Source organism: Copadichromis virginalis, linkage group LG17 (genome assembly GCF_057382275.1).
Source record: "Copadichromis virginalis isolate Kocher_CV1m ecotype Utaka linkage group LG17, C_Virginalis_male_GT1.1, whole genome shotgun sequence".
In the NCBI taxonomy this organism is placed as follows: Eukaryota; Metazoa; Chordata; class Actinopteri; order Cichliformes; family Cichlidae; genus Copadichromis; species Copadichromis virginalis.
Window position 1 is genome coordinate 26845020 of NC_140634.1, and position 25795 is coordinate 26870814.

At 40.4% G+C, this 25795-nt stretch overlaps 1 protein-coding gene across 1 annotated transcript; it reads right to left on the bottom strand.

Annotated features, from left to right (window-relative positions):
* Window positions 1-442: 442 nt before the first annotated feature.
* On the bottom strand, window positions 443-24419 carry gnptab (N-acetylglucosamine-1-phosphate transferase subunits alpha and beta). The gene is made up of 21 exons (XM_085435964.1): window positions 24117-24419; window positions 23599-23684; window positions 23164-23283; window positions 22910-22960; window positions 20785-20987; window positions 19729-19793; window positions 19441-19575; window positions 12822-12983; window positions 12494-12673; window positions 12211-12381; window positions 11976-12099; window positions 11674-11889; window positions 8939-9972; window positions 7163-7362; window positions 6812-7031; window positions 6603-6716; window positions 6434-6519; window positions 6262-6360; window positions 5963-6130; window positions 3901-3991; window positions 443-1872 (listed from the first exon to the last, which is right to left on the bottom strand). The coding sequence occupies exons 1-21, from the start codon at window positions 24276-24278 to the stop codon at window positions 1801-1803; spliced, it is 3759 nt and encodes a 1252-aa protein (XP_085292090.1). The 5' UTR covers window positions 24279-24419; the 3' UTR covers window positions 443-1800.
* Window positions 24420-25795: the final 1376 nt, after the last annotated feature.

The window sequence follows — 25795 nt, forward strand, 5'->3', positions numbered from 1 at the left end:
CACAAAGCCATCTTGAGTTTCCAGAGAATGGTCAGCAAAAAATAAAGCGTATGCCTTGATGTCAGAGAAGAACAGCATGTCCACCCTTCATGACCTCACTGTAGCCATCTTCTGATGACAGCTTCCAGCAGGAATACACATCTCTTAATGTTTAGATATTTCAAACTGTTTCTTGAACATGACAATAAAAAAAAACACCGGCTATCATATCTCAACCAAGTAGCGCACTAAGGGGTTTGGTGGAACGGGAGATTCACATCACAGGTATACAGCCAACAACCATGCCATGTTGAAAGTCCCTTAAACATGCCTGTAAAAGTAAATTTATTGACGTCTGAAATCTGACGAGCCCTGATTATTAGTCTGAGGTGAGGAATTGAGGAATAAAATTGTAGTAAGTGTGGAAAGAGTAATGTGAACAGTACTGACAAAAACACCAAGCTGACCGAACCAAATCACATTTATTTCTGTTAAACCAACGAAACTGGTGCAATTAGAGTAAATTCATCTTCCAAATATGGCTCTCAGCGTCTCATCTGCTGACACACATCCTATGAACCCAGAGCACAGTGGCAAAATGCTGACAGCTGCTAGTGCTCATTTCCATTTTTGTCACTATAATAAGAAACACTATAAAACTGGCGTTCAGAGGAAAACACTTGCGTATCGTTTACATTCTAGAACTCAAATCGGCTGTGTCAGTCACGGGGCTCACTGTCACAACAATACAATCAAAATAAGTTAGAGAACATGCTGAGGAGGTCTGAATTTCAGACAGCAGCGAGCCTGCTGAGTCCCACAGGGACACACGTACAGGCAGCTTTGAAAGCTGTAGTATTACTTCTAATATAGCTCCACCAATCACTTACATTTGTACCACGCAGAGAATTATATTCATATTATCCTGCATCCCATTCATTCTTACTGTAAACCACAAGATTAGAGTAAGATATCATTAGCATTTACAAGAAGACCTTTTAAAATCCCAAAGGGAGATTAACAAAAACATTTAAACAAGCAGGAATGAACAACGAAGGCACTAAAAGTTTTCTTGTTTCAAATATGGCAGACGAAGATATGGCGTCCAACACTTTAATCACCTATTCCTATTTGTCCTATATGTATAAATTTGATCCTCAATCTTTTTAAAATTAGCTATAACATAAACACAAAAGAACTAGAAGTAATGACTGTGTTGATTATCATTTGACTCTATGAGTCTGTCAGCATCCCAGCAGCAAAGGCAGCATCCTCAAACACAAACAAAACCCTCCAAAAACTTACAGTGATATAAAACAGATTAAAAAACAGTAAAGAGACTTTTACCACCAGATTTAACTGACTAACCAACCAAACAAACAAACAAAAAAACCTTTAAATTTGTCTCGACAGACACTGACATGCTGATATCAAGTGTTTCCCACTTTAACAGAATACTAATCAGTGGCATGCTGAGGGCAGGACGTGAGGAGGGTGGTGCAGGGTGGAAGGAGTGTTGCTTGTTCGTGGTGTGTAAAAAGTCTCGGGTGCCTCCAGTGGAAGAGAAGAAGATTTATGAGCACCTCCTGTCTGGCTGCTATTCTCCTCACCGGCCAGCCCTGTCTATCATCTTCTGAAAAATGTTTCATTAACATTTCACACGAGTCTCTCCTCAAATCCACGGTGATGCAATTCTGCGCCGAGGATCTTGGATTGCTTTTTCCAGCTGGCTTGCATCCTTCTCCTGTGCTCACTGTGGAGGTGGAGAGGAGGCGCCAAGGCTGTTGTTCAATAAAATGAAGAGAGGGAAGTCTTCCGCTTTCACACCCGCTCCGGGTTGCTTTCCCGGTTCATCCTGCGTCTGGGGAACAGCTTTCGCTTCAGCAGGATGAGCTGCAGGAACAGGGGAAAGGGGAAATGTCACTACTAAACCTGGAGAACAACTGATTGAATATGAAAGGGGTGGCAATAAAGGTCATTAACTTCCTTCTGAACAGACATGGAGGAGATAGAGATCTATCTATCCAATCTATAATGCACCTAATTAAATGATCATCAGCAAATGTGAGCACCTCTATAAAAGCAAAGAAAAGGTCAAGGCAGTTTGCAGGTCTGGCAAATTCCGGTGTGAATATATTGCCGCAATCTTCCCAGGAGTGGTTGTCAAAGCAAATTCACTCCAAGATCAGACCATGTGATTCATGGAGAAACTACAAAACCCCCGAAATCTACATCTTAGACTCTACAGGCATCAGTTAGCATGTTAAATGTTAAAGTTCATCACAGCAGAATTAGAAAAACACTGAGTAAGTATGGCTTGTTATTCAGTCTTAAAGAACATGACAGCACAGCTTAGGTTTGCAAAGTCAAACAAACCACAAAGTATAGATATTTGGCTATAATGCACAGCACCGTGTCGGGAGAAAACCAAACACAGCACAAACACCTAATGCCAATTGTCAGTACGGTGGCGGAGGGGTAGTCATTTGTGCTTGTTTTGTGACCACAGAACCTGGGCACCTTGGAGGCATAGAGCCAACCATGAACTCTTCTGTATACCAAAGTATTCTAGAGTCAAGTGTGAGGCCTAAAGTTAAAGCTTGGCCCAAACTGCGTCAGGAACAGCAGTAAATCTACAGCACAAAGGCTGAAAAAGGGAAGAATGAACCTCAACCTGGTTTAAATGCTGTGCAGAGACCTTAAGAGAGCTGTGCATGAATTAATGCCAATTCCTCAGCAATATATGTGAGACTGGGAAAGTCATACAGAAAATATCTAGCTCAAGTTATTGCTGCCAAATGCAGATCTATTGTATCTAAAATAACATTTTTCTTTATTAAAAATAGGAAAACACGACTTTTAAATCACAGCACAGGAAATTGCTGTCATTTCATTTTTCACGATTGTCAAAAGGATACAGTGTGTGTGGTAAAGCAAAGGTTTATAAATCAGAAGGTCGGGAGTTTGACTCCACGTCTCGACCTCCTCATTGGCACCATTTTTCATTTGTTTTTTTAGCAACAGCAAAGGGTTATAAGTGGCATCAATGTTCTCATGTAACTGTGCCCAGACTGCAAGTATATTTCCCAAAATGTCAAACTATTAATTTCACCAATCAAGGCTTTGATACCAGAGTCCCCTCAGATGTTTGTAACTCAAGAAAGCAAAGATAATCTTAGACATGGAGCAGCCGAGTAAAATCACCTCCCTCTGAGGAGTGAAGACACATTTGATCTCTCCAATCTAAACTCTGACATAAACAGAAGGGCAGCCAGATTCAGATAGTGCCAGAAAGACATCAGAAGTCAGTCTGTGTACAGTGACAACGACACAAGACAAGTGTGACACACTGGTCCCGTGGGTTTCTGTGAAGGAAATTCTCCTAAGGTCACTGCAACTATTAACCTTTCTTTTAGTTCGCTGAGGAGAAACTGGAAACCTCTGGATTAGGAAGGTACCTCAGAACAGTCGACTAGTATTTGTTAAACAACTCGTGGCATTTGTTTTAAACCGTTTCCAACACCAAAGAGGAAGAATTTGAAATGTGTCCAATAATATTTTCCTGCTTTTAAAATGATTTTAAGTACTTTCTGTATATTATTACAGCTTGAAATGCAACTTTTCTGAAGGTTCAATATATAGCAGGAATTGTCTGATCCCAGTTAACAAAGACAGTTAAGTCTTGCCTTCCATAAAAGGCTGCTGGGGTCTTTCATCTTGATAAAGGCCGGTCACGACATAGCTGGTCATACTAGCTCGACACACGAGATGGACGCTCCTCAGAGAGGAATTTCGGTAGCGAAGGCCGTTATCATAACTCAAGCGTGAATCATGGAAACGGAGAGGTGTGCAAGCAAATTCTGTGTGTATCTTTGTCTGAATGTCTAAATGAGCAGAGCGTGGTTCATGGTTAACACTGACCTGTTCGGCGAAGAAGGATATGACAGTGAAGATGACGAGGGTCACGAGGACACAGTGGGTCCAGAACTTCAACTTGTCCCGATACACCCGCCTGGGAAACAACACATTTCAATCAGTTAACAAAAAACTTCAATCCAACTCCAACAGGTACAGAGGCAGGCGTCAAATGATCGTTCTGCATTAGGTAAACATTCGCAGTGGCAGGTCAGTGGATGATAAGGTGTGATGTAACAAGGAGGAAGCATGCAGTACGCAGAGGACAGCCAGCAATGGAATGACAAGGTGACATCACCCAACACCATCTGCCTGTCAAGCTTACAAACAGACATGGAAAATAGATGTGGAAAGGAAGGGGTGGAGTTGAGAGTCTCAACCATTTAATGATCTTACAAGCATCTTAAAACTAGTGATTCATCTGAAGCGGCTCGGTCTAATTACAAAGCCTCTATGTGAGGCTTGCATTCCCTTGGTGAAGCGCCCTGAATGCAGGAGCAGGATCCCTGACAAAGAGCCCTGTAACTCTCCAGAGGGATTCCCACTGGTCCAACATGGCAATGCGCTGTCCTGCGTGGTGACAGACACTAATTCATACCTTAGTATGAATGGAGAAAACAGCTCGACTGTGAGGGAAGGAGTCAGAGCTTAAAGTTATATTTGTGTGCATGCCTTAGTTTAAAGCATCTCAGTTCTTGTTGCCAAAAGGTGTTGCCATATTTGACAAAAAACTACACATTTTCCTGTTATTTATGGATATTTAATAGACAAAGCTTTCAAATATGCCATGTAACAAAAGTGATTAAAAATATTCACTACTGTTCTGGTGACCTACTCCTCGCTGCAGTTGACAAAGCAGACAATTTAAATGTAACCTAAAGGCAGTTCATCCATAAATTTCAATGTTACAGGGGGGATCAGCTTCCACAAATCTGTGTTCACTGAATCAGAGAGATGAAAATTTTGAATTCTCTGATATTTTCAGGAGTCTAAACTAAAGGTTGTTTAGCCCAGCTGCGACCTCTGGGGCTGAAAACTGCAGTTCCTTGCATGACCACTCCAAAAGTGAGTCCACCTCCACACTTAAAATGCCAAACTAGCAAAAATAAGCTTGTTTACAGCCTGATACATAAAATTATTCTGGTCCTCTTCAGACCAACTTTACAGACGCAAATTTTTAAATAACTCGCCCTTTTAATTAAGGCTTAGAAGTAATCCATGACAAAGGCAGAGGTAAGGCAGAGGCTGGATATGTGCTGTAACAGGTGGCTAGAAGTTGCTAACTGTTTGTGAGTAGGGATGGGTACCGGTGTCCGGTGCGTTCTGACATAAACGGTAGTAACCAGACCGAAAAGCAGCGCACATTTCGGTGCTTTATTTCGGTGCTTTTTTTTTCCTGAGCCGTTCTTCTCTGCGTGAGTAGCTTAATGTTGTTCTTGTGTGATTTACGTTGAGTAGGCTAACCACGTTATTACATTAATGCATGTAAGGTGAACTAGCAAACATCATCATAGCTACATGCGGCTGTCTTCTTGTTTGATGGCAGATACTCCCTTCACCCTGGCCAAAAAGGCTAAAATGACCAAAGAAAAAGTGGAAAACAGTTAAACATGAGAGGTTTTTGGACAAAGTTTGTGTTTTTTCCATTGTTTAAGCACTGCTTCCAGCCAAGAGTGATACCATATATGCCCCATAGCTGCAGAAAAGGCTAACATTGTTATCTTTTTACAAAAAAACAGCTGAACATGAGAGGTTTTTGGACCAATTTTGTGTTCTCCATTCTTTAAGCACCGGTTTGAGCACCGGCACCGTTTCAAAAGTACCGATTTGGCACCGGTATCGGATAAAACCTAAACGATACCCATCCCTATTTGTGAGACATCATTTCTGCTAATTCAAACCACTAAACTGAATCTCTTGGTTCGGTTTCTGCTTTATTGGTGCATATTCCTGTGTAACTCTATCGACAGATCTCTAACAACTTAAACTCTGATATTATTTTATTTAGAAGTTAGCACTTATTAGATGGCAGTTAATGGATATAACTTGCTAAAAATGCTAAACATACCATTCCTGGAGTTCTTCCATATGCAGGAACCTGTTGCGGTACTCTCTGGGCAGTTCAAACTGGGACGGCAGCGGGAACATTGATTCGTAGAAATCTCTCAGCACAGCTTTCACTGTGGCAGCGTCCTTATGACTGTGGTCGATGTTATCATTCAGACAGATGAACTTCCTTTTGGTGAAATTAAAGAAAATAACACAGTTCAACAACAAGGATGGCAGAGATGTAAACTTTGATTGCACCGCATTAAGGTAAAACAATGAAAAAGCATCTGCTTCTAAGGAATATAAAGTTCTCCTCACCTGGGATTTTTCCTAATGTCATCTAACTGGCCGACCACATGGGACACATTGGTCCGCACCATCTTGAAAGCTATCTCCTCCTCCCCCATGATCTCAAACCTGTCCATCAAAAGCGCTCTGTCAGCTTAGTATACACAACTACTCATACACATTGAAATAAATTAAATCTCACTTGTATTTATTCTGGTCTCTGAAGGCTTTGTGAATACGTTCTGCGATTGGCTTGCAGTGGAGGATGAGGCCTTTTGTGACAGGAGGCTGCAGATTAGGAAAACAGAAAATCAGCCAAATAATTCAACACTGAATAAATATTACCTTGTCAAGCCAGCTGTACATCTCACCATGCTAGGATCATAGTAGGCTTCTTGAGTGGGGTTGACCAGGTGAAGCTGGGTCAGGTTAGTTGGGAGTGTCTTAGAGCAGTTTATCAGCATCTGCTCCAAACCTGTCAGGTCCTAAAAACGGCACGAAGAATAAAAACAAAACTCAAAACTGGAACTGTTGGAAACTGTTTACTGACATGTACGCTGGGAAAGATGTTTTGACTAACTTGGAGGCTTAGTGGAAGCTCGTGGATCCTTGTAGCGAGAGTTCGAATCTCACGATCAGACAAGATACCCGAATGATCGGTGTCGATGTCATCAAACACTTCGGACACGTTGAGCTGATCCTGAGCGCTCATCAGGAAGTAAAAGTATGAAAAGGCAAACTGCATGTCCTCAGAGTGACGAACACGGTGGGCCGATGTTTTGTCAAACTCTTGCGGGAATCTGAAGAAGACCAAGCAGAGTGGTTGATATAAATAATGACTGTTTAGAAACAGATGAGCTGTTTCTAAGCATGTATAGAAATAGAAATATATTTATATAAATCTGATTTGATAAGACAGAATATCACTTACGTGTCCTGCAGCTCCTGCATGATGAGACGATCGATCATGTGTGGCATGTGTGCGGGGACTTTGCGAGACGTGAAGCCAAACTGGCCGTTGAGCAGCTTGTTGACGTAGCGCAACGAGTCAGCAAAAGTGTCCTGAAGCTTTCGCCTGGTAGCGGTGCCATCGGTCTCATACGCCATTTCGCTCTCAAGACGCTCCTCTTCCTGTGGAGTAAACACAAATTTATTTTTTTTTAATCAAGTTTTTTGAGTGGAGCTTTAAATTGAAGACAGTAGGGCTGAACGATATATCGCATTTGCGATAATATCGCGACATGATCAAGTGCAATTTTCTAACCGCAAAGGCTGCGATTATACTGCGATTATATTATACAATTCATGGGCTGCATCCTCCTGAGGCCGCATTTGTAGACTGATTACGTCACAGCGACGCGCCGAAGGCTGTCCAAATTACTACCATATCCCAGAATTCATAGCGCGGCCCAGCCAAACTCCAGTTTCCAGCAATGGCGGCCGCTACTAAGTTTTAAAATTACTCATACTAATCTTTCTGGGTCACAAAATAAACTTTTAACATATTTTCAGGCGAGAAAGTAGTTGTGTAAACATCAAATATCTGCTCGGTTTATCAAGATATCCCATATTTGCAAAAGTGCTTCGACGTTTTCAGAGGCGTCTGCTACCCACCAGCTCGACAGCTAGCCGGGAGCTCGAGGGTTACTGATGCGGCCGAGAACGGCACAACTCCCGGCACATCATTTTCAGATCACCGCGGAGTTTCGCTGCTCGGGTTAAACGTAATATATAAGTCACTTAGACAACCTAAAAATGTTATTGTTGGGCTTTTTTCAGTGTTTTGTTTGTTCGTGAGTAAATCGGTTTGGCTGAGATTAAAGTTATTAGATTAGATAAAATAAAACTTTATTAATCCCCCGGGTGGGTTCCTCCTTGGTTTTCACACAGCTGACTAAACGTCAAACAGAAAACTTATTAAACAGAAGTATGAGACAGTCGAGAATTTACGCCAGTGTCTGGTTATATTTTAGATAGCAAGAAGCAGACGGCCGAGTTTATTAAACTCCACCGAGACAGCGGTGACGCTAATCAGAACTAGCCTTCTGATTCAGAAGGCTAGACCGTCCAATTTCACGCCTTTAAATTTTAAAGGCGTGTTTGTGTGTGTGTTTATACAATTGCTATTATGTTTGCACTTTATGTGTAATGTTACTGACTGCAGAGATCAGTAAGATGTGTGTATTTTTTATTTATTAGTTTTATTTATTTAATATTATTTTTTAATTGAATGACTGTCTAGTAGTTCACAGATGTCGAAAAACTGAGTGTGGTAAAGCCACTGATTTTGTTTATGTATATTTCTGCAATCTGCACATTGTACTGACTTTCATTTTAATGTTTACACCAGGGTTCCTTGTCAGCACTTTATGCTCAGATGTTTGTAAGCTAAAAATAAACTATTGTGTATGTTCAAATATACTGTTGTGATTGAAGAAGTTAAATAAAAATGTCAGTCATCAATTCATGCATCACCTCATGTCATCATAACAGAGGTCTGTCTTCCAGGAAAGAACAGTTTAAAATTAATGTAATATAGTATTGGCCATACTATATGATGTATTGCTTGTCTTTGTTTAATAATACAGAAGACAAAGACCTTAAAAAATAATCGCATATCGCATCGCAATCGCAATATTGGGGCAAAAAATCGCAATTAGATTATTTTCCATAATCGTTCAGCCCTAGAAGACAGGGATGTACAAACCTCAAGTAAAGCTTGGAAATACTTTCTCCTCTCCCACGGCAGGAAGCCTCGGTCTGAGGAGATGAAGTGCTGGAGCCTTCTCCCCACTGCAGCAGCATTATCCGGCTCAGCCTGACTCTCCGCACTTTTTTGGAGGGAAAGTCTGTTTAAAAGCTTTGATGTCAGGGGCCTCTCAATCGCAGTTTTCAGAGAGAAAGGTCTTTCAGTTATCAAATCTTTCAGAAGTTTATCATCAATGTGGACTGGTACGAGAGGAGTAACGGGTTTGTCTTTCACGGCAACATCTTTCTTAGACATTTCTTCTTTATTTCCAGTTTCATCTTTTCCTTTCAAATCCTCTCCGTCCAAGTCTTTATAGGACTTCTTCTGGACTCTGCTCGCATCATCTTTGCCTAGCTGTGAATCAGGGATCAAATGCTTTTCCGCCAGGTTCTTGTAAGGCTTTAAAAGTTCAGCTTTTGTGAGATTGTAACCCTTCATAGTAATGTCACCGATCAGAAGCTTTTCCTCCAGCTTTTGAAGCTCTTTGCGCACAGCAGCTGGTAAAAGTGACACATTTAAAGAAGGAACCTCTATGATAGTCTGAGGATCTCCAGGCCGCCCTTTCTTGAGCTTAGGCCCTCGTTTGTTTTCAGGAATATCAGAGAAAGGGAACACTGGGTCCGGGGTCGGAGTCGCGTTCGGTTCTTTTCCTGCATCTTTGCTTGAAGTCGGGGACGCGTTAGTTTGAGAAACCTCACGGGTGTCGACAGCCACACTGAAGCTCATAGCAAACTCTGTGTCGTCGTCTCTCTGAAAAGTGAGGTTGTAGTGGATCTGGGTCGCGTTGTAACCAGGGTGGAGCAGCAGGTGAATGGTCTTCCACTTGTTTGCGACAGAGGTGTGACGCACCACGGGGTTCTCGCTGATGTGGGCTTCGGAGACTCTGTGAGCGAGTTTCTCAAAGCTGAAATACGGCCTGACTTCACCCACAGGGAGCGTGTAGTGGCTCTGGTTCCTCAGTAGGGTCACATGATGCAGCTCGTTAAAGTGTTCTAAAAAAGAAAAGAGTTCTTTCAAAACGTTCTCACTTCCCCAAGGGACACACTTCGAATGTCTTTTTCCCCCCTACGACAAAAGAATATGTTTAGGGTGCTAGTAGCAACAAAAAGGTTCACTTTAAATAAAAACATAAACTTGTTTATTGTTCATACGCAAATTACACTGCACATTTAGACTGTGTATTCAAGAACTATGGTGTCAGAACATAAAAACAAGTCAATCCTTATAAGTTCTTATAGGATACTTAGTAATATTATTAATACATGTTTGGCTACAGTATCGTCTGTGCTGCAAAGCTTTTATAAAGAGTTGTGGGTGCATATATGCAAAAGGGTGCTTGCTAGGCAACATAATGACGTTACAATATATAATGTATAGTTTAGCTTTCATAAGATGTTATAGCTGCAAAAAGTCAAAAACCAAGTCATTTCAGCCTGTTGTTAGGTGGGTGGAGGGCAATATGATAACACTGTGGTGTCTGATACAGATCAGAACATTCAGGGGCCTACGATGCACCTTTGTGCCAAGTTTGGTTGTTCATCTCCTAAAGGTCTAGGAGGAGTTGGTGGACAAAGAGACAAACACGCAGACAGATTGATATATTGATATATTGTGTGGCTATACTGATAAGACAGAGACACTAATCTGAGCAGTAAGAAGAAGTGAGTGAAAAGTGCCATAATCCTGGATATGTTACCGTGAAGGAGCATTTCTGTCACCTGATTATCGACCTGCCGGCTGTTGGAATGCGTCCATATTACTCACTGAGGAAATTCATCAATACTGTTCCTGACTGATTCACCACACTGCTCGGCTTCCTCTGTCAGGATCCTGACCAGCCTCTGCACCATTTGCTGGACATGCAGTTAAACACACTGTATAACATCTCTTACAGCTTTGCTGTTTACGGAACGATTCGCACAGTCTTTGCTAGTTCATGTCACAATACATACGTTCATTCTACATTTCAGCTCCTGATTGCATCTCATTTAAAATGTAATTAACTGAAAAACGTCTTCACCTTTATTAAAAAAATATTTTCTACATTCTCTATTTAGCTGTGCTCATAGTTTCTAAGCTACTGTATATTCATGTCATTTTTGGGGCTTTAATTGCAGTAATTTTTTAATTTTGGGGATAGTTTTTATTATGTCTTTTTTGTTATCTTCATTTATCCATGTTGCATATGACAATTTTTACAATTTTGACAATATGGCTGTTCCAAGTATAACAAAGTCTTTTGTTTTTAGTGTAGACTACTGCTTTTACTTTATTCTTTGTGCTGAATCTGCAACAGAGTAATTTAAATTCTGGTATCAATAAAATAAACAAGTATGTATATGAGTAACTAAATAAATAATAAAATGAGAAAGTAACTAAGTGAGTAGATTAATAAAATAAATCTTTTATTCTTTAAAACATAATTTACCATAGTCTGGTATTTTACCTATTATGATTTTAAAATGTTTACGTTTTAAAAGGATTTTTGTCAGCATATTTTATTACATATTATTAGCAGTTATATTTGTACATATTACCAATTTATTAATCCTTTTGCAGGTATTGAACCTAAAATAATACAACAGAAAGACCTGATTACCTTTGAGGGTTATATTATAAAATAGTAAAAACCAAAAGAAACACCAAAAAAACAAACAAAACAAACACTATTACATGTATTGCTTTAAACATACCTTGGCCACAGTCTCCCACATCAAAGCCACAGGAAAGTACATTACAGGCCTGGTCACAGAACTTGTCAGCCAGCCAGGAGTTGGCACAGCCTTGATTGCAGTAGGATGTCCCCGCTATGCCTCCTAGACCACCTGCAAACTGCCACACCTGTCCCCCGGCCCCTCCAGCCCCACCGGGACCGACCCCACCAGGGAATCGACTGCTCCCTGCTGCACCTTTTAGAGAAGGATTAAAAAATTTAATATACACAGCACAAACATGCCCATTTACAAAAAAGACGCAACGGTGTTGATATCTTTACCCAGGCAGTCTCCTCCATCCCAGTCACAAGCTGAGTTGTTGCAGGCCTTGTCACAGTACCCATCTTTGATCCAGGATCCTGGGCAGCCTTCTGCACAGTTAGGAACCGGCCAGGTGAGGTATACCTGCAGGGAATTGAGCAAAATAAAGCCAGTTTTCAGTATTTAAAAAATGAAACTGTGGCTCATATTTCAGGGCAAACTTCACTGTGAGCACTTTTCATGTTGTGTTCGCACCTTCTGTCCTTTTGAGTGGCTGTAGAAGTCATCAGGCCACACATCTTTGCCAAACATCACATCATCATTGAGGTAAATAAATTTCTGGGAGAGCCCAGGAATACGATGGATGTGGGTCTCTATAGCAGGTGAGCTGAAAGTGGGAAGGTGGCTGTGGTTCGAGAAGATATCCTGGAAATCCAAAAGGAGCAGTTAGCTAATTTACACAAACTATGAATAAAAGCATAGCTTCTGTATTCCAGCCGGACCTTTATTGTTGTAGAAGTTGAGGCTCAAGTTTTACCTGATGTGTAATAACTGAAACTCTGGGGTTATCCAAGTTGAGCCAGGAGGGAATTTGCCCATTGGTGACGATGAAGATGTGTCGCACCCAGGGGGCGTGTCTCTCAATAGAGCGCAGCGAATAACGAAGCTCCTCGTTGTCCTCGAATCGACTGGCTGATACATCTTCATCCTGTTTAGACTGGAGGGCAAACACACAACACTTCTTTCTTAACATCTTATATATCTTATATATAGTGCCTACCGCACACATCTTGCAATACTGTGTAAAAAATAAATAAATAAACCAAATGCCAATTATTAAAGGATTAAAAAAAAGAAGACTCTACCTGTGAAATAGCAGTGAGGTCCCAGAACAAGTATGCAGGACTGATGGTTAACTCTTTCCCATCCAGTGTCAGGTTCTTCTTGGCCTGCTGAGTCAAGTCAGTGAAATCCTGTTGCGTGTTGAGGTGGAGCAGGGCGATGCTGGCTTCTGAGTACAACTCAAACTGAGGGACAAATAACACTGTAATTGAAATGTGTTTAATTGTTTGGAAGAATAGTCCAGTGGTTTGCAGTAGCATTTTAATAAGTTACTTGACCTGGTAAAAATAAATGAAGCAGAGGATAAAGGATAAAGATATACTAATGTTTAGGCTCTACTTTTGATCCTGAAATTCACACAATACCTTTTAATGTTGTTCTGTCTTACGGCCACCAGGGGGCTACATTTTTTGGTGTTTAAATACAAATCTGCAGTCACATTTAGTACACATCGTCTATCAACTTTGTCATTTCTGACTATTCAAATGTCACTTATCAAGTTGGTTGAAATTACACTTTTGGACTAAAAACCTGTTTACCATCTTCAGCTGTAGCTTCTGTTTAGTGCCAAGCATGCTAAACCTACAGATTTAGAGCACTAAAGACAGCTGTTAATGGTGGTAAACTTTCATAAAATATTACTCAGTGGACTGAAGCTGCAATTCACAGAGCTGTTGACATGTTTATAGGCTTATTATTATTTTATTAATCCACAAAAAGTAAAAACAAGCATTTTACATAAGGCTTAATTCTCCTTCTAAAACCTAAAAGCACTAAACCTCTAGTTGGACAGAGTTACCAACTTAAAAATGCTCCCCGATAAAGCCGAAAATCAAAACTCTCCATATGCAACAGTGAGAAAGATTTCAATTTAAAGCAGCAGCTTATAGCAGAGACTAGGAGAGGGAAAATTCTGAAAGACGGCGATAAATGAGGCTGACAAAAATGACTGGAAAAAACAGTTGACTAAGTCTTTCCATGGAGACAAAAGCAGTTCCTCAAAAGGTTAGGCAAGCAGTAGTTACAGTTAAAGTTAGCTGATAGAGAGATAAGCTAGTCACAGTAAAGGTCCTCTGAAGTCATAGATACACGTGCGTGCGTATAAAGAGGTGAGAGTTCGGAAAGTTCTGTGATGTCATCTTCTCCAGCAGGGTCACATGAATATGACTCTGTCTGATCTCAGAGGAGTTATGTGTGGCATCAAAGCCCTCTGTGTGTGTTTGTGTGCGTGCGTGCGTGCGCGTGCGTGCGTGCGAGTGTGTGAGCCCCCAGCCTTGGATATTAAAAACCTTTTGTCTACTCTCTCAAACATTAAAAAACGCCTCCACAACATGAACAGCAAAAACCTTTCAGCTGCTTCATTTTTTTTTTTAAGTAAAATATTGCACCTTTTTCACTCTGCATCATTTTCTGACCACTTTAGCCATTAAAGAACAATATTCTTAATCCTTTAACACTTTTTAGTCATTTTTACCACTGTATATGTTTGCTTAAAATAAACAAACTGTGAGCAATAAATTCTCAATATTCCTGTATTCAACAAAAATCATACAAATTAAAACTTTCTTATGCAAATAAAGACTTTATTTCTTATTTTTTTGAATTTGTCTGTTTTTTTAAATACTTTGAATTTTTAAGTTTTCTTCATGGCACAGGCATTACAGGGTAAGGATGTTTATATACAAATAAACTCCATATAAAAATACTGCAAAAAACTTGAGATATAAATATGCAATGCTTAATAAATTTATTAGACCAAGATACAGTGGAAGCTTTATGCGACAGCTTCCCTAAGATTAACAGTGCTGATATTTACCAAAATATTTCTTTTATGGTTCTGCACTGATAAATCCACCAGTGTCCACAAGTACTTTACTCTAAAACTGTTTGAGTATTTACTTGCATTCCTGAACAAAAACCATTTGTTTTAGGGTTTAAATGTTATGTTTGGTTAATTTCTGACTTTTTAGAGAAGTCCAGTGTGCCAGGTCAAACTTATTAAGTTTTCTTATTTATCTAACAAATAACAACACTTTTTTGGTCTTACACAACAAAATACAAATATTTTGGATATTTGTATTTTCTTGTGTTTCTGAAAGGTGAGCTAATAAATTCTTTAAGCGCTGTATAATAGTCAAAATGAGCTGCAATAGTAAAATATTGCTAACAGCAAGTAATCGAGTATTTTACTTTACAGGAAAAACTTCTTGAGTCCCTTCACACGAGATCGTGTTCTGCCTCCACTCGTCCGCTTTTTTTCCTCTGCTCCTGTTTTTAGGTGAGGCGGATTAGCTGGGACTTATAAACCCAGCGGGACGCAGCCCGGAGACAACAAGGCACAGATCAGGTTGCACTCTTTATAGTCATGATAATGCACTGGCACATACACACAAAGCAGAGGTGTGTGGCAGCTTTACACAGACGCACGCTTTCCAAAGAAGTGTAAATTTATACCCACAAACCTTTTTATCTAATGCATCATAATCAATATAAAAAATAACCAAACTTTGGTAATTTGACCTATAGATACTTGTCATAAGAACATTTTGTACATTCATTTTTAATTTAAGTAAATTATGAACAACAATATTTGGTTATAAGGACATTTGGTTTAAGGACTGCTGGAAATCTTCATATTTTTTCATTTCATTGTATCTGTCAATAAAGCTGAAAAACAAAAACTAATGTAAGCAAACACAAAACATATTACATCATAATCCTTCTTTAATATCAGTTCAGTGATTTAATGATTTCTTGTGCTACTGTTACTGGGTTTCAGGATTAAGCGCTATCCCATACAGTAACTGCTTCGTCTTGCTTTAACATTTCTCATCATAAACAGTCGAGCTATGTTCAGCAGCGTCCGCTTACAGCAGCATGCTTGACACATGAAACCAAACTGGTTCCACAGCTAACAACGGCTAACCCAGAGGTGGAAAAATCCTCAATTTTCTTGTCATTGCATGTGACCACTTCCTGTCTTAATTTTGGGAGAACACAGACTGTCAAAAAAAAAAGAAAAAAAGAAAAGGCACTAAATATATGGATAGGTTTCCTTGTTTTGAAGTAGAGGGGGAATGGTTGTCGTGAAATTTAATTTCATCAGCTCATCTGCTTCAGGCGGCTGCGCGAGTTATTCCACACCACAGTATTAACATGTCCCGTTTGTATTATACTCTCAACACATAATAAACCCTCATCACTGTGGGCCGTGTGTCACTGCAGGGACTGTGGACAATGTAATTACCGGTAGTCTAGAAAAATAAGTTGACAATGTGGATAAAGTAATTAACCCAGTGCCGAGTGATCTTTTCAAGCAGATGGACTGGGATGTTGCAGCAGCATGCAGCTCGATCTGCATCGTCCTTCTCTTTGTGGGTCACTGAAGCACACAAGTATGAGCCTGCTTCTGCCGGAGGTTTCTTCCTTTTAAAAGGGAGTTTTTCCTTCCCACTCTCGCCATGTGCTTCCTTAAAGGAGGTTGTTTCATTGTTGGGGTTTGTTCTATATTATTGTAGGGTCTCAATCTTACAAGATAAAGCGCCATGAGGCAGCTGTTTTTGTGATTTGCTATAGAAATACCAGTTAGCATCTATCTGCCAGTCGCTGTGTCAAGAATCTATACCAGGGGTCCCCAATCCCAGTCCACGAGGGCCGGTGTCCCTACAGGTTTTAGATCTCACCCTGGGTCAACACACCTGAATCACATGATTAGTTCATTACCAGGCCTCTGGAGAACTTCAAGACATGTTGAGAAGGTAATTTATCCATTTAAATCAGCTGTGATGGATCAAGGACACATCTAAGACCTGCAGGGACACCAGCCCTGTGGACTGGGATTGGGGACCCCTGATCTATACAGTCCTTGCTGAAGGGTTGCTAGCATTCAACCCATATCACAATCAGTCTTAGCTCTACAAGATGACCGCTACATTGGCATCGCAATTTCAGTCCACAAACCTGTGACAACTGTGATTCAAACTGAATAAGACCCAAGACAGACAGGCCTAGAGACTGATCTGCAACCATCTGGCAACCACTGATTATTAGGGAAAAATTTGTATTTTGCAAGTGTCTATGAGTGATTGTTGGAGACTGACAACAGTTGCTGGGAAAAACATTGGTTACACCAGGTCTACAGACTGGGCACATTGCAACCAGCTGTCGTCAAGGAAAACTACGCTGTCATTGTATCGGTCACTAGCATATTTCTGTTGTCGTAGTTTGAATTGAAGTGATGGACTTAGTCTACAAACACTGTCCAAGGTTTAGGAAACCTGTGAAAAATGTGACATCCCTTTGCTTTCAAAGTAAAAGGATCACCTTCAAAAATATGTTGGCTACAGTTCTGAGGCACAACTTTTACTTTGAAATTTTCTATAGCTCAAGTTCTGGGTTCTGGATTCTTTCTGTCAATGAAACAAGGAAGTTGTGAAAACTGATTTAGCCTGAGTGACCGAAGGCATTTCTCTGTGTTTATAGTTGTTTAAATCCTAGTCAGACTGCTTGGTAATAAAAGCAAACACAGCTCAAACTTTCTATCACATTCAGATGACAGTTGGCTGATATATTATACATCTGTATATTAATTTCATATGTATTTAACCAGGAAAAAAAATTATCCATCAAGATCATAAAATCTCTTTTACAAGGATGTCCTGGCCAAGCACGTACAAATGGTTTACTTTGTCTTAGAAATTCAACATTTTTGTGACTGTCTTATTTGCTCTGTATTTCTGTGAACATACTGTATGTAACCTCACTTCATGGAGCAGACAGCACACCACGTGGACAATCACACACTTCTACAGATCAAAACGCACGCTAATACAATCACATCAGCAGACTTGTACACAAACACAGTGGGCAGGACCTGACAGGCAACAGCACAGGCAGATGATCGGGGCTGTGGTCCAGCTTTCATCACTATAGTCGTCGGTCTAACACCAGCTATAAATACCAGCCACCCCTCAGCGCTCAGCCGCTCCCTCCACACTATGCACATCATCCCTCTTTCACAGAACCGGCCAAGAAGCACCCGGAAATATGCTGAAATCCAAACTGAGCATTGTGTGGTGGCCTGTGTACCTAGAATCCCTCCACCACTAAACACCAATCACACACACACTATTTCCATCATCTTTCCTGTGTGGTTGAGATGCAAGGATGTGTTTAAGAGTGCAGATGAGGTCAGAAAAATCCTGGTGACCTTTTGGCCTGCTGGCTGGCAATGCGCCACTGAAAACAGTTGCTCTAATGTTAACCCCTGCATGGACAGCTAAGGTTACAGCCTGAATACCACTAGTTATTATCACATGACCTGCCAGGCAAGATGGTGGCAGACTTGGAGACGAATGGAAGGAATGACGGGACAGCTGGGTTGGATAATGATGAGTTAGATTAAATGCAGTTAACCTACATGTTATAGCTCATTATTAGTGTAGTCCTTATCAGGTACCTGTCTAATACCAGGTGGGACCAACTTTTGCCTTAAGAACTGTCAAACTGTCATGACACAGATTCAACAGAGTCCTGGAAACATTGCTCAGAGATTTTGGTGCATATTGGCACGATACTATCAAACAGCAGATTTATCGGCTGCACATCTGTAATCATGTCCCGTTCTACCACATCTCAAAGGTGCTTATATGAGTACAGTGAGCATACTGTCACATTCAAGAAACCAGTTTGGGATGATTTGAGCTTTGTGATCATCAGAAGATGGGTACCCTGTTGTGAAATTGTGAAATATATTAATATAAAAATAGTTCATTTAATTTATTTAACTGCTTCAATTAAAAATACTAATTTCTATACTAAGGATTTTTGGAAGTTATCGGTTTGCTTTAATGTCCTCTGACACTGTAAGACTTTCTGATAACACATTTGTTTTGAATTCTTATTAAAAACAAAGGCAGTTATGAAAGACCTTATCTAATGCATCACCCATTAGTGCTCATCAGCCACATGAGGGCATTATCAGAAGACTCAGGCCTGTCCTGCAGCCTGTCGGCTGGAGCTACAGGGTCACTCAGCCCTGGCCTGGTTTGTTTTCCTTGGTTATTTCTGAGTAATCCCAACCTGTTAGTGGCATTCCTCTGTCTCAAAATATAAAGCAGAGTTCTGATTAGAGAAAATTATTAGATACACAAGCACAACACTGAGCTAAACAGAGGCCCTTTATCCACAACACAACGTCACCGATTAAAATAGAGAAACGCAGGTTTAGCAGGAAGGTGCAATCTCCTCTTCAAGGAGGATTTGACTTCTGCGATTAGACTATTCTTAGAATTTGGTGCTATGCTTTAAAAAAAAAGATCAGAGAGTATCTTATAGTTCTCTACTCTGGTGTAATTGAGATGGTGATATACAAACATCCTTTAGCATCGCTCTGATGTCACTATTTCACATAAGGGATAAGATGAAGAAGAATTAGTGCAAGGAATTGGGAGGAAATAATACAGTGTTTGAAAGTAGGAAATACAATTACATAAAGTGACAGCGTCTGCTGCACGTTCACCAAAGTGCAACTCTGCCATCTGCTGTTTTAAAACCAACTTTAAAACATCCTTATTTTCATGCTCTAGCAAGGTGGTGTAGAAGATTTTTTATTTAATGAGCAGAAGGAATGACTTTTGGTACCTGTTTGATTTTGCTGGTTATGACAGATGGAAGTTTGGCTCGCAACCTCTCCGTCTCCTTGAAGGACGCAGGGAAGCCGCTCAGATACGCCAGAGTCTGCATGCGGGTCAGACCCGGAGCCTCTTTATCCGTTGTCTGTGTGACACACAACAACAAAGGTTCAAAATAAAAGCCTTTTGGTGTTTTATTGCCTTCTCTTATAAATGGAAAAGCTAACAGAATTAATTACATGCACAAAGAGAATAAATGCAAAATTCTTAAAAAGTGCTAAAACAGATGTAAACTTACCAGGTAACATCTGGACACAGAGAATTTCTGATCTTCTTTAGACACATCTGTATACGCTTTAATGGCTGCAGGGAGCAATGAACGAATGGTGAGCAGCAGACACACACCTTCAGGTTTCCATAGTTCGATCTTTGACAGGCGTGCATGAAGTGCAAAACAAAGTGGAACAAACTCTGGGAAAGTGTGGGCTACGTCAACAAACTAAACAAACTGCCTGCTAAATGCTGTGTCTGAATAGTTTCCTGTCAGCAAATGAAACCCTAAATTATTTTACAAAAACTGATGAATGTCATCATTTTAGAGATGAATTATGTCACAGTTGTTTCCTCAAAAGCTGAATGCAAAATTCTGGTTTTAGTGTTAGAAACTGCACTGAATACAAGTGTTATGCCAGTGCACAACGATCTTGATTATTTAATCTGGCTTCCACACTAATGTTATCGCTATCATTAAATTTAAACTCCTGCTATAGTTTCATGTCTTCAAGCACACAAAAGTATACACTTACAGCTCCGCCCTCTTTGAAATGAATGTGTGTGTGTGTGTGTGTGTGTGTGTGTGTGTGTGTGTGTGTGTGTGTGTGTGTGTGTAGGCGCCTAAAGTGATCCAGAAGGGTGCGATGAACTATGTAAGGTAAAAACAACCTGAATGAGTCGGGAGAACAAGTAAAACATAAAGAAGAAAAACTAAAATAGAATGAGAAAAATCTCTTAATCCGTCCACTTATACACACTATTTGTTAACTAGGCTCTCCCACTGGTGTTGTCTCTCTTCATGCTGTACGGTGTGTCACACTATTAGCACTGTCCACAGAGGGTGGACGTCAGCGCTCTTGCATGAATATGAATAATTCAATCCTGGCCGCTGTCATCTTTGCAGATCAAACTGTTGCTGGCAGCTGCAGCGGCTGTATTGATCACTGACGTCATTAGTTAAAAATAACATGTTTTGTAGTGACGAACTGCCCGCTAGGCTCAGCTACTACACTTCCACCCGCAGTCGGCTGACTGAAGTCATTCAAAGAGCATCCTTTACTGATCCTCTTTGTTTCTTTACCTTCAGCTTGCGAGTTAAAGACGACCAAGGAGAAGCTGGTAGGCTGGTGGAAGGGTTTGTTCATGAGCAGCAGCTCTTTGGCAGCGGAGAAGGAGGGAGAGAGGGATGGCAGCTCTTTGAGCGTAATGTTGGCCGGCAGAGCGGGATCCAGGGCCAGCATGGGCGCGATGATGCAATGGGACAGCAGGCATTCAGGCTTAACACTGCAAACAAATGGCCAGAAAAAGGGGTAATAATAAATAAATAATCCTTTAATAAGCACATCTACACCTGTGCACTCACTCAGAGAGCTACTTCCTTTGCACTGTGGTTTAAAACATATGCATAAAATTGATGAAGTTTACGCATTTAGCAGACATGAAAATGTTGCACTGAGCACCTCGCGTATCTGTGGTTAAAAGTCAACAATAAGGAGGAAGAAGAAAGACGGGGCTGGTTTTTTTCCTACCAACATTTTAGCGTTGAGCAGAAACAGGAAATATCCAAAGAGATGTTCAGTGAACTGATATCATTTAAGCAAGAGAAAAACATAAAATAATAAAATACTGTTTCTTCAAAACCTCTATGTACACTTCTATATCATTATGCATTTACGTTTTTATTAAAAAAAAGATTTAAAAAATTTTGTACCACCCCTTTTCTTAAATAAAAGCCAAACAAAGCCAATTATCACAGTGCTAAGTAAAACAATGGTAAACTTTAAATGGTAAACAATGGTAAACATTCTGGTTAATAAAATAATAACTGCTTTTCTCTAACTGGTATCCCATCAGTTGACACCCTCTGTGTGGTGCAACCCACCAGTGTTTCCTGTTTCAACATCAGCCTCGGTGTTCACACAATGCCACTGCATTGCGACTTTAACAGTCATTTAGCAGGTTTTTCACAACACCTACAAGTCTGAGAATAAACTCAACACACCATGTACCCACACTGACGCAACCTGTTTTTAACCTCTCTGTAAGTTAACAGACGAGCAGTATGATGCAGAACTGTGGTACTTAGCTGCATTAGACTGCATAGATAAACACAAAAGCACTGTGTTAAAAGTAAAGTTTGGTGGAGGGGGATTAAGGTGTGGTTTTTGTTTTTTTCAGGAGTTGGGCTCAACCCCTTAGTTCCAGTGAAGGACAAACTTAATGTTTCAGCACACCAAGACATTTTGGACAATTTCATGCTCCGAACTTTGTGAGAACAGTTTGGGGATGGCCCCTTCATGCTCCAACATGACTGCAGACCAGTGCACAAAGCAAAGCTGATAAAGACATAGACCTGCACAGAGTCCTGGTTTCAACCCGACAGAACACTTCTGGGATGAATTGGAGTGCAGGCAGCCTCCCGTCCAACATCGGTGTCTGACTCACAGATGCACCTCTAGAAAAATGGTCCAAAATTCCCATAAACACACTCCTAAACCTTGTGGAAAGCCTTCTGAAGTGCTGAAGCTGTTTTAGCTGCAAAGGGTGGGCTGAGATCATATTAAACCCTATGGATTAAGAATGGGCTGTCACTCAATCTGTGTAAACAAGAGACAAGAGAACACTTTTGGCAATATAGTGTAGAACCAGCATAAAACAGCAGGTGTCTTAAGGTGTGTATGTGCATTTTTATTTATTTTTCTATTTGTAATCACAGACCAACACACAGAAGAGGAAGGCTAGGCTTCAATGTTCATTAGCTGCACCAGAAGTTCCCAAAACAAACTAAAAACTTATATTTTCCTCCGAGGTGGGGGACACAGGGCAAAGTCCACAAGAACAGCTACCAGCTTCCCAGATTTTCTTCTCCATATCTCTCATTGCATTAGACTCTTGTGGACTGTGTTGCAACAAACACTGAGCACAAGCACTTTATCTAAATCCTGAACTTGCATATTATTTTTACACAAACATGCAATCACTCTCACATTCAGCAGTCAGTTTAGAATAAACAGTTAACCTAACATGCACAACTGGAGGTGCTGTGAGGAAACAGTCCCAACCCCCGCACTACTGTGTCGCCACATAATTGTTACACACACGCCCTAAATATGTACTCCAAATAACGAACTGCTAAACAAATAAGACTTCATCTTATTTAACTTCACAGATCACACACCCACTGTGTACACCATCATCACACTCACCTGTCTTTTGGCACTTCAGTTGTCTCGCTTGTGTTTCTCCCCAGGCGTTCCCTGTGTGTAAACGAACAGTGCATTTATATTTTATTGGGCTGTTGCAGTCTATTTTAACACCAGATGACATTTCAGAGGTGGATAAAAATCACACAATTCCCTTTTTTTCCCATGCATCAGCAAGCCAATCAATGTCAGCTGATGATGCTCTGACCTTCGTGCTGAGTTTTACTGTATTTGGGAACTTTAGGAGATAAAGCTACCTCTGAGCTTTTTGTTCTTCCTCCAGTTGCTCTTTGACTGCCTTCAATTCCCTCAGCAGCGCCATGTCTGTGCCATTCACCCATGTGTACACCACATCAATAGGCATGGGCAGACAAAGCCTGCAAAAAACAAAAAAAAACAACAACCCCAAAATAAATAATAAATCAAACACACACATAATTCAACAGACAGCGCTTAAACTGCAAATCCACAACCCCGTTTTCCTCCCCAGCACACACTTCTCTGTAAATTAACTTTTATCCATGCATGGCTAAACCCTGTCTGGTTCTTTCACATTTCTTGTCTGCTAGGATTAGAAAATGTGCAATGTGCTTTGAGATTTTTATGATTTCTAGTTCCTAATGCCTTAAGATAGATTTCCTCTAAGACACAAAATGTATCTATGAAATGAGCTCAAGGTTGGTTTCTTTTACCTGCTTTGGAATGATTTCCCACCCACGTTGTCTCTGTAGGAGTCAAACAGCACATGATACTGGTCCCTACTCCACTCCACCACCACCTGCATGGACAGAAGAACACGCCGTGTAGTTCACGATTTTAAAATCACACGCACACTACAGTGCTGAATCATTTTTGGGAGATTTAGTATCTGATATTCCACGTAAATCAAGTAGCAGTTGGTGTAACTAAATCTAAACTACATCTGAAAAAAAGGGGCAGGCAGTTTAATTAAAATAGAGCTACAGTAGTGGTTTTAATGGAGAATACACACAGAACAGAGGCAGTCTGGGGAGACGTGTCGTTTAAAGACATGCAATACATTTCTGTTTACTTTCAGGAAGATCTGCTCAAACAAGCAATTTTTAGTGGACTCTGGTGGGAAGGTGGTGTGCTGAAAACAGCTGTTAGGAGAAAGTAAATGCTAGCTAACTCGACAGCAGAAGCGGCTGTCTGTAAGAGACAGGAGCTGAAACAAGAGAAGAAACCTCACCTCCCCAAACTGAAAGGCGGAAACAATCATGAGCACGATCCCCCCGAAGCAGAGGTACAGCCCGTATCGGTGGGACAGACAGGTGTACGTCTGCCTCTGCACCAGCTTCAACACCGAGTTCACGACTACCATGGTCCTCCTGGGCGAAGCATAGCGCCGCATTCATTCAGAAAAAACGCAGATAAACGCGCTGAAAACAGAAAGTAAACATCACACAGGAGCCGGATTTGTCAGCTGACTGCCTGCCACAGAGCAAGACACATGACAACCGGGCTTGTGACTCTTCCTCAGCGCTGATGAAGCAGCACGCGCACGGCTGCCATCACCACCTCTTAAGCTCATTGTTGCCCTCTGGCGGCGAGGAGCAGAATGCATGGTGCCTTCACGGCCTTCTCTCACTGAGTAACTCGCGGTATGCCAATTGTCCCTAATACATTTTATACATTTCAAATGTATTATATTATATTATATTATATTATATTATATTATATTATATTATATTATATTATATTATATTATATTCACAACTTTTTATGAATTACTGAATCAGTGCGCCCCAGGGCAGCTGTGGCTACAATGTAGCTTGCCATCACCAGTGTGTGAATGTGTGTGTGAATGGGTGGAGGACTGAATGTAGTATAAAGTGCTTTGGGGTCCATAGGGACCACATAAAGCGCTATACAAATACAGGCCATTTACCATTTTACCATTTATAAAAAGCATCAATACTGAGGTTGACTTAAATAATAGTGTCTTTCATCAGTGGAACTGCATCAGAACTGTTGTTTCTTTATTTTCACTCCAAAAACTTCATTTTACATTTACTTCACATTTTTCACCTGCTGTCTTCACCACTGGGTCTGTGTAAACAAAAACAATGACAATATATGTAGTTTTAATATGCATCTTCCTTAGACTGTAACTTGTATTCCTCCTAAAATGGACACAAGAAATGGAAGCAGTTTTCTGCTGGACAAAAATGTATCATATTGCAGTCTAATTATTAAAATAAGTGTATAGAAAGGACAGGAATTCAAAAACAATGAGCTAATGCTGAAAGTGCAACTTTCATTCTATAATGAAAAGTGCAGGGTAGTTTTTATCTGGGGGGTTTTGCTAGTATTGTACAAAAGGGGTATATTATAATATTATATATATTATATTTCTCCCTTGAGTTTGGGGCTTTGGAAATGTCATTTCAGGAGCTTAATGGAACATTTCTGAACAACTGCAGTACAAGATCATCTGTTCAAATAACTGTGCGTAAATACAAGTTATCCAATATGGCACCACTTTGCCAAAGTCTAAAAATATGAATAAAAATGGGTCTGAGGGTTCTCCTCCAAGAAATTTGGAAGATCAAATTCCCAAATTCTTGATTTAAGGTCATTTTTAAAAATGTGCTAATTTGTGTATTTCTACTGTGGGAATGTCAACAACATTCAACATACTGTAATGCAGCAAAGCTCTCCAGCGTCCTGTAAATTCAATTTAAATAAAAGTCCTGTGTTTTTATGATTTTATTTGTAAGAATACAAGTAGTAAATAAGCCCTCCATCTGCTGAAACACACGATCAGAAAAGGGTGTGGTGACTGGCAAAATTGTGCTCACCAAACACGTGGTACAAACCTTTAAACTGAATAGTTTTTGTGCTTCTTTTTTTTTAAAGTTAGATGTA